Raw genomic sequence first — 18,030 nt, 5'->3', positions numbered from 1 at the left:
TTTTAATTTTTCATTAAATGCACATTAAGTTCTTTACATTAATCCACTGTCTGTACGACTACTCTTTACTTTTCCTTGGATATATATATATTATATATATATCCTAAAAGTTGAATGCTAGCTGAAATTTTCTTAAGTTTCTTCTTTCCAATTCTAGATATAAATGCTCTTAGACTTTTTTCTAACATATATTTTAGAGTTTTTTCTTACAGAGCCCAAAATCCCTGTTTCCAACTCACTTGTACCACTTCTTATGAACACAATCATCTACTATACCAAATACTTTGTGTTACTGAATTCACATTATTATTTTCAACCTGCAAGTTAACTTTTTTCCCCTATTTTATTACTTATTTGATTATTAAGACCTATATTTTAGTTTTTTTCATTTATTTTCTACTTATTAGTATGTAATTCATAATCTTTGTAAATGGTTGTATTGGCGTTTAATTACAAAAAAAAATATTTTCTTTACCATGTTGATTAAGAATGTAGATTCAAGATTAATTTTTATTCATCAACTATAAATTATAATATTATACATCTTCTGATTTTATTCTTTCCATTGTTCTTTGACAATATTCAATGAATTTGTTAATAACTATCAAACTATATAACAAATATTTTACTATTTTTGAGTGTTTAAATAAGTATTTAACATGAATATTTCATGATTTTCTTAATGCCAATAATGCAATTATTAGCCATGCTTATAAGTTATAAGCAACAAAATCAAAGCATTTTTCTTTTTTATTTAATATTGTTACCTACTCTCATATTTTACTTCCTTTTCCATTAATGATTGTCAATAAACCGAGACACGTTACAGGTTTATTAACACGAGTCTACGTCAAAACTTAAGAGTATTTGTGTTCAGAAATTTTATTTGAATTACTTTGTTCCAGTAATTTTTTACTGCACAAAAGTTTCATGAGCATTTTATTCTTGGCCGGTCATCTTTTAGTTAAGTCTCAATTATTTAAGATACATTGATGCATTGTAATTTAACTATAAATAATTATCAAACAAAATTAGTTAGTTTCATTATTAATTAATAACAACATAAAGCTAGTCACGCACACAGCCTACCTCTGAAAACTAAAATTACAGATCTAACAATATTGAAGGAAAATTAATATATAATGTGGTGACAGACAAGATTTTGTTGGTTGAAGTGGTGAAAAAGTAGTGTAACATTTTTCAACCAACAGGTATTTTAAAACATGAGCATGTTCAATCATTTAAAAGAATAAAAAAAAAATTATGAACAAAATAATTTATTTTCAAAAAGAATAATTCTTTTGTATACAATACAAAATATTGTAACAGGCACAAATGTCACTAAATATTATATAATACTTACAAATAACACTTAAAATATCTTTATATTAGGTGTTAAGAACCAGGGTTGATATATTAACTTTGAATTTGATCTCCTTTATCAAATGTAACTAAAAAAAAAAAAAATGGTTACAATCAATATCAAAATTTTGCTGCATTAAATCATTATTTTTTGGTTTTAGTAATAATAATTTAAATTACAGTAGAAATAAATGTATGGTGCAAATTTCTAAAAAAATGACTTCAAACATATTGATTACTGACCCTTTTTTTGCTGTAAAAAAAATATTAATTTTGTTTTTTATTAATTTAAAGTTTCCCTGCTGTATGTTATCTAATACTTATTGTTAACAGAATTAAATTTTTTTAACATTAAGGAAATAGATAAAAATTAGTAATAAAATAAACTATCCAATACTTTTTAAGTATTTACAAATCAGAAGACAAAAGATTTTAGAAAAAATAATAAAATAGATTTCTGACCGTAATATTATAATTCATTAAGTTGTGTAATAATAACAAAACAAAAAAATGTCTAAAACCTTAAAAATAATGTATAGTCCTACCCGAAAAACAATCAAAAATCACCATGATTAACTATGATTTGAATAAATCATTAAGTTTAAAAAATTTCAACTTTATATAAAAGAAAATATTTAAAAAATGTAACTTTCAAAGAAATCAAACCAACCAATTGAGAATAATTTTTATATTTTGTCTCACCTCATCCACTTCATTATTAAATGAAGACTTAGTTAATTCCACTTTATCATCAATTACTGTTAAACAGTAATGTTGACACTCTTTGATGGTTTCTCGTGATTCATTGTGCAATAACATTCTAGATAAGATTGAAATTGGATAGTAATTATTTTTGCAATTAAAACCCATACACATTGATTTTAATATGTTCCTAAATGTTATTAAACAAATTAGATTTAAACTATAGAAAAAAAAAAGTATAATTAAATATTTAATACTTTCTTAGCATCGGTAATTGTACACTCATAACACACTGATGTATGGCTGGAAATGTATTGTATGTTTTACATAATTGTCCAAAATTACCATTCATGATATTTAGTGATAATAGCACTGCCATGTTGATCAAAGTATTTCTAAAAAAAAAATACATACATATACAACCAAAATAATATGTAATCTCAATTTGAATTTAAGATAAAGTTTACATTTTACAGCTTTAGGTTTACAATGTGACTAACACAATTATGGTAACATTTTCAAACAAAACACATCAAAATTATATATAGGTTTAACAATTATATATATACATATACCAGAAAAACAAAATAATGGCAATTTATTAATAGTCTTTACTGAATCTTACTCTATAACTTTGTAGTTAATTTAAAAATATAATTGTTTATAATTTATGGTTTTTATTTTAGTAAACTATGAAGACTATGAATACATAATCTTAAATCATCTATCATAATTCATAACACTGAAAGGTTTGGAAATGTAAAAAAGTGCTACAGCTAAAGAACTGTTCAAATAATGTTTTGTCTTCATCTCTTAGATAAATATTTAATTTGGCTGTAGCAACTTCCAAAGTTTTGAATATTTTATACGTTGCTTATATTATGTTCATTATGACTAATATTTGATACCATACTTTTTAAATGTCCGTATAAACACAGAACAAAGTAAGATACTGATGTACAATTTATCATTAAAAATCTAAGTAAACTTTACCTTAAATAATTTGATTATTTATAAACTGACTTCTTTGATATAAACGGCAAAGCTTGTTGAAGAACATTATAATCACCTAAATTAGTAACAACCAGAAGAGATACCATTTCTGAGCAAAGTTCATCTGTTGATCTGTCTGAGTCTTCTAACAATATTTTAACAATTTTAAAAATGCTTTCATGAAAATGCTTCATATTTAAAAACGGATCAAACGTGTTTACATCATATTCATAACATCTATGAACAAAATTAAAAGTACATAACACAATACATTAATTTCTTTTAAACGTCATAATATATTAATATTACAACTCACTTATAAGCTGCATATGCATGAAACCGAATAATAGGTGGCAAAATAGTTATCCAATCTTGATTAGACACGGCTTGTATAGTGGCATCTTGTCTTATAGAATTTAAACGGTCATCAATAAAATCATAAACAATATTAAATGGTACATTTTTAATAGTGAGCACCCTAAAAACGTTTAAGAGTAACAAAATAATAATCAATATTATGAGGAGTCGGTACTTATTGGGGAACGCGACTACCATAACTGTTCGGTATTACATAAACTATTTGATTATCTGTACTATCTGTACTATGAACAGTTTTATGATAATGATGAGTGTTGTGTGTGCAATGACTCACAGGAGTATGGGTGTTTGCATATTAAAACAGCAGCCCAGAGGCCGCCGTGATGATTGAGTATAGAATGCCAAAATGACATGCTAGCGTGAGAAGCTCGCCTTGTAGCTAGATATTCGCGATAACTAATAAGTACCTATAAGTCTGATAATTGTTGTATATTACTCATTTAGGAGATATGATATAGTTTTCCTTAGAACTGGTGTTGGTCTTAAAATATGAGGTTTGCTTAATGAATTACCAGCAGCTGAACGGCTAAAACATTTAACCATTTTATGAGGGTTACATTCCAACTGGTGTACAAGTCTCTTAGATTTTCTCCTAGACAAAAAAACACAACAAATTAACAAAGTACAATAGAGTAAAATAGCAGGTATTAAACAGTATATTTGAAAAATGCATAGCCTGAACTAGATACACATTTAATTACAGCAATATATACAGGTAACTATTGCAGTTTTCTTGGGATAATAAACTTGGACAAAATGGACTTAAACTCCAAACCAGTAATTGCCCAAGTTATATTATTGATGACATGTTAATTTTTTACACATTGTATATTTAAATTAGTACATTATATTAATTTAAGTATCAAATCCCTAAGCAATAATTTATTAATAATTTAGGTAAATTAAATTTTACTCACATCATCATTTCCTCTTTGGGACACATTTCCATACATATACCTTTCACCGGTAACATTATGAACTATATTTCATTCGTTTCGTTATTTCGGTAAGTACCACTACCACAAAAAAACAGAATAAAACTACCTAGGTACCAAAGTTTTACACCATACATCCAAAACTCCAATTATTCACAGCGACCAGTCCGTCATAATTTCAGTTATATCAATTGTTCTGTAATTTTGTGGTATAGTATCAACATTTAAAATACATATAATATAATAACTTTTATTATAAAATATGAAATTGAAAATGTGTTTAACAAGACTGTTATTCAAAGTGCATCAGTACACTATGACTATGGTCTATGATATCAATTAACCTTGTTCGTTAAGAAAATGTCTTTATCACAGATTTTCCAGCACTGATATAATATTATCTATATTTGTGACTGACAATGTTATCATAAAATCGTGATTTGTGATGAAAAATCATAATATTATTAAAATAAATAAAATGCAAAAATAAATTTTTCGATTTTATCCTCTCAGTTACAGCACTATTTCGTTGAACTTTAAAATTGCTTATTTTACAATTTACTCAAGAATATCAGATTGATAGATTCATGTCGATAACGAATTACATACTATTTGGATGAAATGTTGGAGACACGATCAGGTACCTACTACTAGAGTTTTATTTGTGTGTCTATTTATTTATCGACGAGCACCAACAGTAGGCATCAGGCGAGTCCATCTAATCGAGGACAAAAAGGAATAGGATAGGATTGTTATAATAGTATCTTATAATAGGAATATAGAAATAAGTAGTAAATAGTATAAGACTTGAAGGGACCGAAAGAGATGATTTTATACAATATATAGTATGTACATTCATATACTACATTGTACCTGGTTAATCGGTTAATTTGGCAAAATAAAAAGGTTCTCCAAAAACTGGGTCTGACAAATCTCGAGACTAATTTTGGTAATTGGTACTTGAATGAGTTGAATGGGTACTTGTATATCGGATAGATTGAATTAAAAAGTTAATAAAATAAAATACGACTAATTCCTACGTTGCGCATATGTGATGACTGATGAATAATATTATGATAGATGATAAAATACAGATCTGGAAATATTCTGTGTTTATCACTTCTTAGTTCCTTTGATCTATATCGAAACGTTATAGAATGAGGAAGGGGCAAACGATTGCCAATAAATCTAATATTCATGTATTACGGACTTTTCTAGGATTTATACATCTAACGTGTCAATATGCGTACTGTGCTACTATATGACATCGTAGCGTAGTGCAAAGAGCATTAATTGATGTTCCTAATACTCCCCCTTCCCTCTTAATTAGTAAAACGTATATTTAGTTACTTACAAAATTCTGAATTATTTCATTAATCTTAAGAGTTAAGGGTACAACGTTTTAAACATAGGTGCGAACTATTTAACTTTAACTTAAATTCCAAATTGATATAATCAAAAAATCAAGCGAAGTAACGTTACAGGAGGTGGGCAAAAACTTATGCACTCTTTGCCACCCCCGCCCCCTCTTGTCGTCCCCTGAATGATTTCTACCTATTAACTAATACTTCTTAGATATCGCGATGTTATTGATCTACAATCACTATAAACCCCATGACTCCATTTCGAGGATTTAGTTATCGAGACGACCATATTCACCTATTTTCACCAAACTTCCTTAACTAGATAGGTACGATAGAGTAAATCATTCTAAAATTCTATGCCGTTAATGTGAAAATGACAGGTATTTATTTATTTTTGCTTTTGTTTTGTATCCTGATTATTTCCATGCACTCCAGTGTCGCGTAGAATATAGGTGTTATTATCAACCATCTCTGTAATAATAATAATAATAGTAATAATAACGACGATGATGACTAAGGTTTGGAACGATACGTCGTGGTCAGACCGTGACTCTGCAGTGGCGAGAGGCGATGGTCGGAGGAGAGTCGAGAGCGCTGGAAATCACGGCCGTCGGACGCACGCGTCACGGTCCGAAAAACGTTTAGTATTTCTCTCTCTCTTCCTCTCTAGAACTCGACTTCTCCTCCACGCGTCGAAGACGCCGACGCAAACGGATTTTTAAGGTACATCACCGTGAACGAACATCGCTCACCTGCATCTCGATTGTCGGTGTATGATGCAGTTGTAGGTACGCAGTACTATTGTTTTTATTAATTATAACCATCGTAAACGCGGGCCACGAATATTTTACGACTGTACAGTATGCGGGTACATTAGCGCGCACACTGCACATGTTACGGCCTACAGGTGGGTAAATTATAGGTAGCTAGATGACTAGATACCTCTAATCTCTAAATAGATACTTGCTGTCATAACTCACGTAGTCACGTATATATTAGTATACCTACTATATTTTATCATAGCCCATAGGCGTACTGCGGTAAGTACATATAGACCGCGACAGAAATATCTACGTGGCTATATACGTTACACCGTGCATGTACAGTAACTACAGCATTACTACAATAACCACGATTTAAATTGACGCCAACACACCGCACACGCGTGTTGTTTTGAATACAACCAGGTAATCATAATATTATTTTGAATAAGAAATCGGATAAATTTGCACAGCCCGTGTACATACCTATATGTAATGAAAAATAATAATAGTTATACGCCTAATAACAATATTATATTATTTGTAACCGTTAAAATATTATTTAAAAAAATATTATAATAATGTACATAGCATAACGATAATGTCCGTTTTGCCGCAGCCGTTCCGCCGGAACGTCTGATCCGCCGAGGAGATTATATTGATAATAACACCGCCGCGGCCGTCGCCGTCCTATTACCTAGTTGGTCGCCGTCGTCACTGATCGGAGGAGAAGCAGTAGAAGTAGGAGGAGGCGGCAACGGCGATGACGAGCGAACCGCCGACGGACGGCTGACTTTGCCGTCACTACCGAGACGCGTTCCCGACGTCGGTCGACGTCATGATGCCCACCACGTACCTGGGACTGGACTTCAGCACGCAACAGGTATTATTTATTCTTCTACATATATTTAAAATATTAAAATAATTATAAACCTACTGCATTTATTATAAACCGTGAACCATATATTATTATCCTCGGCGTACAAACCGTTTCGAAATATCGCGTGACCGTGAACATAGGTGGGTGGTTAGTGGGCATATATAGGTAGGTCTCGACTACCTTATGTTTTATGTGCCAATGATCAATTTGTATAATATAAGATTTATCGTAGTCCGTACAGGTGGAAATTAAATTATATATGTTACATAGGTACCTAATATCAATACGGCAATACGTAAAAGCTCATTTGTTTTACCTCAAATCCCACGAAAAATCCACGAATCCGTATTTTATTGGAAAACAATTTTCAGTTTAATAAACTTTTTAGCCACCCGATACTTCGGCTCCTTCGGAAATTAATAAAATATATGGCATTTTATGGGTCATTAAAAAGTCGCAAGACGAAATGTGTTACGTACGCCAGTACCTAAGTACTTGTTTGGATTGTATTTTATTATATTCCACAATGGATCATTGGGTATGGATACTATTATGCGGAAATATTACATTTTTTTTCTTCAACAAAATTGGCGTCGTTAGGGTGCGGTAACATGCGATATCTGTAGGCGATTAAATTGTTATCAACCGGTTCACTAGCAATGTTTTTAGAACATTTAAATATTGCAGTTGTACTGTCCATATTTTTGTGAATCTTAATTTTCTACTAAGCGTGCGTGGGTATAAATTGATACTATTATCTGTTCCGATTATAATTTTACTCTAGTCATACATCTTAAGATCAGGTATATATAACCATAAGTATCTTACAAATATACATAATTAAATTGATTTTTAATAAGAAATTCATATTTCATCATATTTAAATTTTAAGCGTATAGTTATTATAATATTTATATATATATTATTTATGAACTGTACTTATCAATGATACACTTCAATTCTACCTACTATAAATCGTTATACCTCTATACATATTTATTTTGAATAACATTATTTATTTATATCTAATTAAAAAAATTAACACAATTTAATTAATACAGCAATGATAACATCTGTATCATATGAGTTATGAGTGATGAGCGTATATGAATAATATAGGTTCAATAAACAATTCAGTTTGTAATAACCTAAATGGCTAAACGTATACTAATTTAGATAACATGTTTATAATATTTAATAATAATAATTTCAATAAATCATTGACCTCCACAGCGCTAGTTATGGGCTTATGGACACTTTGAATAATTAAATATCAAACATTGAAGTATCAGTTTAAAATTTGTATACGATGGTAGACAATATTACATTTTTGTTTTGACATTTCAACGATAATTTATCGCACAATTTATTTCGAAAACAAAACTTTCCTCGCTAAACGATATTCGTTTTATCGAAAATTCTGTCATCACATTTTCACATGTCTCACTCTTGAAAACATAAGCAACCGTAAGTTAAGTGTACTTAGAGTTTTAATTTGTTTTAAGGGGAGGGGGTTAAATTTAGAAATTGGATGACCTTATAACCGACTAAAAAATGACTATGTACAAAAATGTTGATTGAGTGTGGTTAACCCCCCTCATTATAATGCCACTAAACTTAGACGCTTTAATGGAGTAAGACGACTGGAAATAGCTCAGGTAAGACGACTGCTAGAGGTATAACTTGTGGAGTTCCGCAATCTTAGGCCACCTATTAATTATTTTTTTTATAAATGATTAATTGAACACAAATATAAATAGTCATATGGAATTACTAAGTTTTGTTGATAATACGACTATATTAATATAATAATATCTGAACCAACAGTCGATAATTTGTACCACGAAGCAGATGAGATTTTAAATAATGTGTATGCTTGGTTTTGTAAGAATAAGTTAAAGTTAAATTTTCTAAAATCTAAATTTATTCTTTTCAATTAGGTAACATGTTAATAATGTTTTACATGGACATAATTTGATCATCTAAACTCTAAAATTTAATACTTATTTCAATACCAATTGTGATTTGTAACCTGAAATTTATGAAACTTGAAAAAGTCAATGAATTAAAATCTTGGCTTAATAATAGATTATAAACTTAGATGAGATAGTCATGTAAATTATATTAATGGTATTTTATGAACATTTCTCTATGTATTTAATGAAGCCCGCAGGTAAATATTAGATGTAAATTATAAAAAAATATTTATTTAGTTTTAGTACCATCTGTTTTCTCATATGGTGTATCCATTTGGGGAAGAACTTTTAATAACATATTTTATTTAATCTCAATGTTACAATAAATGGTGTATTAAATATTTACTAAATTTTCTTATGCAAACTAATACTATTCTAATTTATGAAAAACTCAACGTAAACAATTTTAAGAGTTTTTAATTTTACCTAGTAGACTTGCATTAACATATACAATTAATACCTGATCAGATAAACATAATACTAGATATAACCAAAATGTTAACATACGTTTATTGAAGTGTTAAACAATATTTAGACAAAAATGTGTCCTGTATACTAGTCTTAATTTATGTCGCTTATTAAATATTAATATAAATCAGTTTGATAATTTAAAGTCATTCAAAACTTATCTTAAGTATAAAGGATTTGTCAACGATAAAAGAATTTCAATACGACTATTACCTGTGGACAATTGTTGTACTATTATGTATAGTATTAGTATAATTAGCAGACTGCTTTTCAATTTATTTGTATAAAAGTGATAACAATTCGCTCCCTCAGTACAAGCTTTGCTTTTAGGGGTGTTGCTATATGTATCCTGTGGTATTTGATGTATACATTTTTTGAATTATTAATGTTGTTGCTATTAAGTTCGTTATAACAATGCATTTTAACAGCAACAAATAATAATGTCCTTCAAAAATGAATCAACAATTTTTTTAACACTGAGCAAACGAAAATACGAACTTTACGAAATAAACGCGATTACAGTGTAACACCAACTGACCATGAGTTGTTACTGGTTTGAGTCTTTCCGTCCTGGGCGAACAACAGCCGTTAAGGCGTTAACCACATCATCTTAGATAGATAATATAGACGATACTTGTAACCATGTAGGTACCGAAATCATAAATTGAACGATCGACAGTTGATAAATATTTGGAATAACATTTCTTGAGCTAATATTACCTATTTTAAGTTTAGTCTAAATTGTCATATAAATGTATAATGTAATAATATTAACTAAAAATTAACAAATGACGAACAGATCTCTCAGACTACTCCACTAATGAACTTGAATACCTAGTCAGGACATTTTTAAGTTGAAGTGGATATTACTTAGTTACTAAAAAATAAATCAACTGGTTCATAATATCTTACGCATATAACTAACATCTGACGGAAAGTCCAGAAAAAACTTCTCGATTCTTTAGATCGTCACCCTCGCTGATTCAGCTCACCCCGAGATAGTAGTAGATAGTAGTAACTTTCGTTACTGTTTTATTTTACCCAAAAACATACGATCGGTGTAGGTATATATAAAATATGTTATAGGGTACTAGTGTTCTACACTACTACATACCCTTCATGACTTATAAACTATAATATCATATTACCGCCAGACTATATGAACATTTAAAACGTTTACCGCAGTTGAAAGGAGTTATTGCCGACGATGATCTGCACAAGATCTTCGAGGCCACAGTGCATTTCGACACGGAGCTCCAGGAGTTCCGGACTCATGGCGGCGTGATTAAGGGCAAAGACAGACAGTACCGTGAGGTGACAGCGCCAACGGTTATGTGGGTCAAAGCCTTGGACGTACTGTTGGACCGGTTGCAAGTGTGCGGTGCTGATTTGAGTACTGTCGCCGCGGTTTCTGGTTCCGGGCAGGTAAATGTTTTTTCTCTTTTCTCCTAACGCTTAAGGCATATTACGTGTAAGTAATCGATAATCCTGCAATCGAAATACAATATTATATTATGAACAACACGTGGTCTACATGCATTTTAACAAAAGCAACCATTGCATGTAGACGATATAACCTGTGAAGCAATTATAATATTTAAGGTGTATAGAATGGCTTTTTTTTACATAGTTAACAACCATAATCTAAATGAATGTTATTACCAAACAAATCTGTTATCATATAATTATTCTAATTCATAATTGGTTATGACTTAATTATCAATAAAAAAAACCCTGGATACCACAATAACATTGCGCTAATGATTTCCTTTGAATATGTATTAAAGAAATACTATAAAAATGCCATAACAGAATTGACCAAAAATATTATGCATATAATAAGATAATAACGATAATGTTCCGATTTTGGGATTTATCCTCAACTTTCATTTGCACACCTACTTGAATACTTCAGTTGTTTTGAGAATTGAAAAAATTCGTTATTATATTTATGTATAATTTACATACTATTTGCAGCAACACGGCACTGTCTATTGGACGAATGGTGCTGAAAAAACGCTGCAAACTTTGAACCCCGCTGGATTTTTGCACATGCAATTGGCGTCTTGTTTTTCCGTGGTCAACTCACCAGTGTGGATGGACTCCAGCACCACGAAACAATGTAAAGACCTCGAGGACGCTGTCGGAGGACCACAGGTTGGGTGTATATGCTATATGTCTATATAGTACATCTGTTCATATTATTATAGCAATAGGTATATAACTAACAGAATGACCTAACAAATTAAATAACTTTAGTTCTAATCAATATAGATTTTGGAAAAATTCAAAATAGCCAATTTGTAAATCTATAATTTTTAGAAAAAAACATTTGTTTATCACAATTTTTAACTGTAAGAGGTACGACTATTCTCCGCGCACACACGATATCTGTAACTATTTTAAGAAGGTTTTAATAAACAGTTATAGGTACTCGAAAAATTAATTGAATTGTTTAGTAGTTTAGTTATACATGCTACATATTTTATTTTTTTTTACATAGCGATTGGCCGACATCACCGGATCGAAGGCGTACGAGAGGTTTTCCGGGCCGCAAATCGCCAAAATGGCGGAAAACAAACCAGGAGCCTACCAGAACACAGAAGTTAGACTTCTCCTCAGTCGCCCTCCCGAATTAATTTAATATTATGTTTTATACTTTTCTAGAGGATATCGCTAGTGAGCAGTTTCGGCTGTTCGTTATTACTTGGTGCATACGCCCCGATTGATTGGTCCGACGGTTCGGGGATGAATCTGTTTGACATCAAGACCAAAGAGTGGTCGACCGAATGCTTGGAAGTAAATAATTTGACGACATTATAATAAATTACACCACATAGCAGTATGTCTATAGTCCTGTTCGGAATTTAGGCGTGCGCGCCGGGGCTAGACGTGAGACTGGGACGGACCGTGCCGCCGGGTACCGACTTGGGCCCGATCAGCAATTATTACGTGGAGAGGTTCGGGTTCAGTCCCGAGTGCCGGGTGGTGTCGTTTACCGGTGACAATCCAGCGTCGCTGGCCGGCCTGTGCCTGAGCGACAACGACATCGCCATAAGCCTCGGGACCAGTGACACGCTGTTCTTGCCGCTGGACGAGCCCAGGTGTCTGGAAGAGGGACACGTCCTGGTCAGCCCGATCAACCCAGACGCGTACATGGTGCTCCTGTGGTAATTATACACTGCAGTACTACACTATACGTAAGGACACGCACAGAGTCAAGCATGACTTCGAGATATTTTTAAGTTTCAAGAATGGCTCGTTGACCCGCGAAAGACTGAGAAATCACTATGCCAACGATTCGTGGGACCACTTCAACACATTGTTGGAGAGGACGCCCAGAGGAAATTTCGGATACCTGGGGTTGTACTATGATGAACAGGAGATCATTCCGTGGATACAGGGTGACTACCGTTTCGATAAGAACGACGGGCCCGTGGACAGGTTTCCCAGCCGGGAGATCGAAGTCAAAGCGCTAGTCGAGGGGCAGTTCATAGCTAAAAGGGCGCATGCCGAACAGTTGGGATACACCATAGGTTCGCATAATGTCACACATTTCACGTTCATATTAGTATAATATTCAAGAGTATAAAAACTTAAGTATAAATAATTATTAATATCGAATTAAAAAAAAAAACAGATGCCAAGACGAGGATCATAGCTACGGGAGGCGCTTCAAACAATAATACAATATTACAAATTTTATCCGACGTTTTTAACGCACCTGTTTATACACAAGTCAGTAAAATAATTTTCATCACTTTTTAGGACATTTATATATGATTGACATAATTTTAGGAAGCTGCCAATTCAGCGGTTCTGGGCGCTGCGTACCAGGCTAAACGTGGTCTTGTTCAAAGTAAATGCATTGACTGTGTCGATTCATTTCAATCGGTGGTAACCACTGCTGCTCCTCCCAACTTAGCTTGTTCTCCTCATAAAGACGCTTATGAAGTAAGTCAAAGACACATATTATTTATACAAGAATAATACTTATTTATTATTACTATTTTTAGATTTACACTCCAATGGTTAAGCGGTACAATAATATTATTAAAGAGGTGCTATCTGCAACTAGGAAATAAGCAACACATATTATATAAACAGAACTGGTTTAACATTATGACGTTGATACTTAACATATGTTTTATTGTATGCAATGAATATAATTATATGTTATAAAATATTACAATAGTAAATAAAACAATTTAAAATTATTTTCATTGTTTTTGAGATTACTTTTTACGACCACCACGTTCTTTCAATTGCAAATGGATAGTCGAACCAGGCCCTATGTTATAATAAGCTAACGTATTGGAATCTTTGAAGAACAATCCCTAGAAAAATGATTGAAAAACAATTTAATTTAATACTTTGATCATAATTTTAAAGATAGAATTTGTTTGCATACATCACATTGCAGTTTTTGTTTGCCAGGTGGCATTCCAGTTAACTCATGAATTTTTGTCTTGATCGTAGACACTGTTTCTTGTAGCGGTAATGTTATATTTAGTAACTGTCCATTGAGGGCCCATTCGGGTTTGTCGGTTAGAATAGGTGTTCCAACATTAAACATGACAGGACCCTAAAATTTATAATTAGTTAGTAGATGATTCTAGAATTTTAAAAAAGTAATTTAAACTATTTACTTTAAACTTCAACATAAACTGTAATTCAGGTTCTAAAGAATCTTCTGTCTTTTGTTTCTTCATAAGCGGTTCATCTTCAGCAATTTCCATTATGTGCTTCATTCCAGGCTAATTAACAAATTTATACATGATAATCAACAGAACTTTTTTTATTACTTAAAGGAAAATGCTTTAATATACATACTGGAGCCTGGGGTAATGGAGGTTGCATCATTCCTCTACCAGCTCCCAAAAATGGATTTGGTGGCATTTGGGGTGGCATTACTTGATAAGCTTGAGGTTGAGGAACTGAAAACAAGCTAATACCAATAAGTAACTAAGAACAATTAATATTATTTAAAGACAATTTAGTGCATAAAAAAATTATATTTTGACCCAAATCTTGGTTTTTACAAAATATATCACAATGGCAAACGTAAAACCCATATTATAAGGAACTAATATCCATAATAATTAAATATTAAGTTAATTTTTTTTTATTTATTCAAATAAAATTTTTAACTCACTCATCATCTGCTGTTGTTGCTGAACCATCATCATAGGTTGTGATTGCATCATGTTAGGTGCATGTGGTTGCATCATTGCATTATGCATATTACTAGCCAACGACATTTGTACAGAAACGGCTTGAGAAGTAGGCGGATGAGAAATAGTAACTGTACCTGATACAGGTTTTGGACCAATTTTTTCTTTTTCATCATCATGAATTAGACCTTTTACTTTATGAATTTGATGAATTTGATCTTCTAAGGTAATATTAGCTCGTGCTGCACGAGTTGCAGCTTCTACACTAGAGGTGTGCCCATCCCATGTAGCCTAAAAAAAAAATTATATTTTTAATTCATTTTCCCATATAACATAATATATTTCTTACCTTGTCATCTTTTCTATATTCTTCTTCTCCAATTTTTTTACCAATGGCAGTTTCTTCCACACCAACACCAAATATATCAGTACGACGTTCAGCTAACTGTTTTAAACTAGCCTCAATAGCAGCTCCTAAATGGATAAAATAATAATTTAAAAACAAATTAGGAATATTAATATGTCGAAAATAGTTACCTGGAGCATACACAGATTCCTGATTCATTTTATCACTGATATGCTTGTCTCGTTGTTCTACCCAACGGGGATCTAATAATCCAATTCTCATATGTTCTTGGACTTTGCTTGCCGGTATCTTTTCACCAGTAATTGGAGATATTAAATATTCTTCGGGAGGTGCTTTAACTGGTGCTCGAACAACTGTAAATATATAAAGCCAAATAGTAGTTCAACTAATATACATGTTTTATGTTGAGTAAACTATGCCTTACTTTGTTTAGGGTTGTATCCCTTTTTCACAATAACCTTTTCTGGAACAGCAGGTTGAGCCATTTGGTTTGAACTATCAGATTTCGAAACACCTGGTGGCAAATCACCATCATCATCACTGGACGATTCATCCATGTCTTGAACCTTTTTTTGAATTAAATTAAATAGTATAAAAAAGGTTTTACTACATAAATATTAAATTTTAAATATTACCTGGTTGTTGTCTTTACTGGATTTTTCTTCGCCGGGCACTTTTAGTTCACTTTCCGGTGCATACAATCTACCATTAACTTGTTTTTCCATTTCATCATCACTGTCTACTTGCATATCGTCTTCTACATCACTCATTTCAACAGCTTCTTCTCCATTATCAACACGTTCTTGCATTAATGTACGTACACCAACTTGATCTGGTGTAGTTGGTGGAGGGAAATTGCCAATTTCACCGTACTGAAAGTCAACAGTTTCTACAACAACAAAATCATGCCAATCAATCTGGGAATAGGCCACTGAAAAATTGTATGCATTTTATGAGATTATCAAAAGCTGTAAAATCTTAATAAAACCATTTATTTTATAATACATAGATAAGGCATCGCATAGGAGTTTTCGGTGACTTCAATTATATGCAATGTAATAGGATACAGCAAACCTAGTGTCTGACAGTATAATTTTAGTCACTGAAAACTTCTAAGAGATGGCTTATCTGTATATTATAAAATGTATGATAAAACTTACATCTTTCTTTTTCTATAAGCTGTTCTTCCTTTCTACGTAAAGCATCTTGGTGTTTTTGCCATTCAGAACGATATTTTACATCATCTAAAATTTTTTGTCGATCATAACTTTCTTCTTTTAAACATTTTATAAGATCTTTAGGGGGCATCAACACTTTAGTGTACTGTTCAAGAAGCTTTGTGAAATATTGAAATAGTGAATGTTGTGGACGTAAAAAGTCAAACTGAAAGTTACGTTGTTCCCTTGCCATCAGATTGGTTAAAAACTGTCTGCCATTACGAGCAACAAATAATGCTGTAAGCTTCACCGTGTCTCTGAAATTTCAAAATGCATTGGTTAATGTTTACTGGCAAAGTTAATTATTAATACATACAAGTCAAGAGCTGAAATTGATGGAGGATCGGCAATGAATTCAAATTCTTTCGGTGGATCTTTTGGTACAAATATTGCTTCCTGTACTTGCTTCAGGAGCTCTTGTTGTTTAAGTTGGGTGGCAGTTGACATGCTTTTTGTTTCTTTAGGTGGTAAGGTTGGCTCTTGTGCTGAAGAAAAATAAAAAAAAATAATTAGAAAATAAGTAACATTTGTAGGTACCTACTACAACACAATTTAAAATATTTATACTCACTAGCTTTTTCCCTGAGGTCTTTGACTTTGTGTACATAGTATGCATGGTAGGGATCACCTTGGGTAAGAAAATTGAATTTGGGATTGCCCAATTCATTTTGACGAATACGAGACTCAAATTCTGGTCCATTTCGTGCTACAAAACTGGCAGTTTTATCAACAATATCTTGATTAAGAGGCAGTTAAGGAACAATTTAATGAATTACAAACATATCCTATTTATTATAGCCTGTAAATAACATCTGATTTGACCATTGCTCCTGTGCAGAATGATGGAATTCTTTGTCCAAAGATGTATTTCTCATATTCTTTTTCAGAACAGTTAAACAATAAGAACTTATACTATGAATTGAGTAAATTATTAACAATTTCATACTTGTACATCTAAATAAATTTCTTTTGTAATCAGTATATTAGGTACAAAACTTTAGGTTTGTTGTAAAACAAAAATCAATTCAAAGTAAAAGTAGGTAATTTAATCAATGTCGTCAAGTAAAAAGGATACTCCTTACTTCTGGCGGTGGATAAATAATGCCAATAGTAGGCACTTCTTCAACTTTTTCGGGCATCTTGGTAGTCGGGTTACCGAAGTCTATGAAAAAAAATGTAATAAATTTTTTAATTTAAAAAATGCCCTTATTTGTTTGTTACATAAATCAAATTGTTCAACAAGTTTATAAACGAAAGACAATATTTCATAATTGAACGTAACAAAAAAATTATGAACGTCTGGGCAGTAATAGTGAATAATACAAAAATTTTAAACTTACCGGAATACGTGTTTAAGTGTATAATTAGTAACTACATTTGATAAACAACATTTTATAAAATAAATAAATAATATTTTGATTTTTAGGTTAATAGCAAACCAATGTGGTTTATA

The 18,030-nt window shown here is 31.6% G+C and overlaps 3 protein-coding genes across 4 annotated transcripts; 1 reads left to right on the top strand and 2 right to left on the bottom strand.

The window, feature by feature from the left end:
- Nucleotides 1-1,254: 1,254 nt before the first annotated feature.
- LOC111040292 (germinal-center associated nuclear protein-like) lies at nucleotides 1,255-4,729 on the bottom strand. Its single transcript, XM_022324153.1, has 7 exons — nucleotides 4,353-4,729; nucleotides 3,872-4,027; nucleotides 3,374-3,535; nucleotides 3,088-3,294; nucleotides 2,322-2,459; nucleotides 2,065-2,254; nucleotides 1,255-1,451 (listed from the first exon to the last, which is right to left on the bottom strand). The coding sequence occupies exons 1-7, from the start codon at nucleotides 4,406-4,408 to the stop codon at nucleotides 1,389-1,391; spliced, it is 972 nt and encodes a 323-aa protein (XP_022179845.1). The 5' UTR covers nucleotides 4,409-4,729; the 3' UTR covers nucleotides 1,255-1,388.
- A 101-nt stretch (nucleotides 4,730-4,830) lies between these two features.
- Nucleotides 4,831-14,036, top strand: LOC111040277 (xylulose kinase). Its single transcript, XM_022324126.1, has 11 exons — nucleotides 4,831-5,010; nucleotides 7,115-7,378; nucleotides 11,005-11,244; nucleotides 11,797-11,976; nucleotides 12,323-12,424; nucleotides 12,487-12,618; nucleotides 12,691-12,989; nucleotides 13,066-13,355; nucleotides 13,460-13,557; nucleotides 13,618-13,773; nucleotides 13,836-14,036. Exons 2-11 carry the CDS (start codon nucleotides 7,334-7,336, stop codon nucleotides 13,902-13,904), a joined length of 1,611 nt encoding a protein of 536 aa, XP_022179818.1. The 5' UTR covers nucleotides 4,831-5,010; nucleotides 7,115-7,333; the 3' UTR covers nucleotides 13,905-14,036.
- Nucleotides 14,037-14,053: 17 nt separating this feature from the next.
- Nucleotides 14,054-18,016, bottom strand: LOC111040269 (splicing factor 3A subunit 1-like). Of its 2 annotated transcripts, XM_022324111.1 has the most exons (14): nucleotides 17,918-18,016; nucleotides 17,653-17,739; nucleotides 17,149-17,313; nucleotides 16,894-17,062; nucleotides 16,521-16,834; nucleotides 15,996-16,291; nucleotides 15,785-15,926; nucleotides 15,531-15,713; nucleotides 15,343-15,467; nucleotides 14,975-15,284; nucleotides 14,653-14,756; nucleotides 14,469-14,576; nucleotides 14,231-14,404; nucleotides 14,054-14,156 (listed from the first exon to the last, which is right to left on the bottom strand). In XM_022324111.1, the coding sequence occupies exons 2-14, from the start codon at nucleotides 17,714-17,716 to the stop codon at nucleotides 14,055-14,057; spliced, it is 2,256 nt and encodes a 751-aa protein (XP_022179803.1). In that variant the 5' UTR covers nucleotides 17,717-17,739; nucleotides 17,918-18,016; the 3' UTR covers nucleotide 14,054. The 2 variants fall into 2 exon arrangements, 1 of the variants encoding a protein (XP_022179803.1); XR_002605187.1 differs by lacking the exons at nucleotides 14,054-14,156; nucleotides 14,231-14,404 and having other exon boundaries at nucleotides 14,523-14,576; nucleotides 14,653-14,767.
- Between the last annotated feature and the right edge of the window lie 14 nt (nucleotides 18,017-18,030).

The sequence above is a fragment of the Myzus persicae genome, unplaced genomic scaffold, assembly GCF_001856785.1.
Source record: "Myzus persicae strain clone G006 unplaced genomic scaffold, MPER_G0061.0, whole genome shotgun sequence".
NCBI lineage: Eukaryota > Metazoa > Arthropoda > Insecta > Hemiptera > Aphididae > Myzus > Myzus persicae.
The sequence above is the reverse complement of the archived record's forward strand: the minus strand, read 5'-3'. Positions and strand labels throughout refer to the sequence as shown.

Excerpts from the sequence above, each read along its gene's own strand:
- LOC111040292 (XM_022324153.1), bottom strand. The coding sequence starts at position 4,408 with ATGTTACCGGTGAAAGGTATATGTATGGAAATGTGTCCCAAAGAGGAA. Across the intron at positions 2,460-3,087 it reads TTGCCGTTTATATCAAAGAA|AAATACTTTGATCAACATGG; the intron begins GTCAGTTTATAA and ends TTTTTTTTTTAG. Across the intron at positions 1,452-2,064 it reads TTAATAATGAAGTGGATGAG|TTACATTTGATAAAGGAGAT; the intron begins GTGAGACAAAAT and ends TTTTTTTTTTAG.
- LOC111040277 (XM_022324126.1), top strand. The coding sequence starts at position 7,334 with ATGATGCCCACCACGTACCTGGGACTGGACTTCAGCACGCAACAG. Across the intron at positions 12,990-13,065 it reads GCGTACATGGTGCTCCTGTG|TTTCAAGAATGGCTCGTTGA; the intron begins GTAATTATACAC and ends GATATTTTTAAG. Across the intron at positions 13,774-13,835 it reads CTCATAAAGACGCTTATGAA|ATTTACACTCCAATGGTTAA; the intron begins GTAAGTCAAAGA and ends TACTATTTTTAG.
- LOC111040269 (XM_022324111.1), bottom strand. The coding sequence starts at position 17,716 with ATGCCCGAAAAAGTTGAAGAAGTGCCTACTATTGGCATTATTTATCCA. Across the intron at positions 17,314-17,652 it reads TCCACCGCCAGAAGTAAGGA|ATATTGTTGATAAAACTGCC; the intron begins GTATCCTTTTTA and ends CTCTTAATCAAG. Across the intron at positions 15,714-15,784 it reads GGGATACAACCCTAAACAAA|TTGTTCGAGCACCAGTTAAA; the intron begins GTAAGGCATAGT and ends ATATATTTACAG.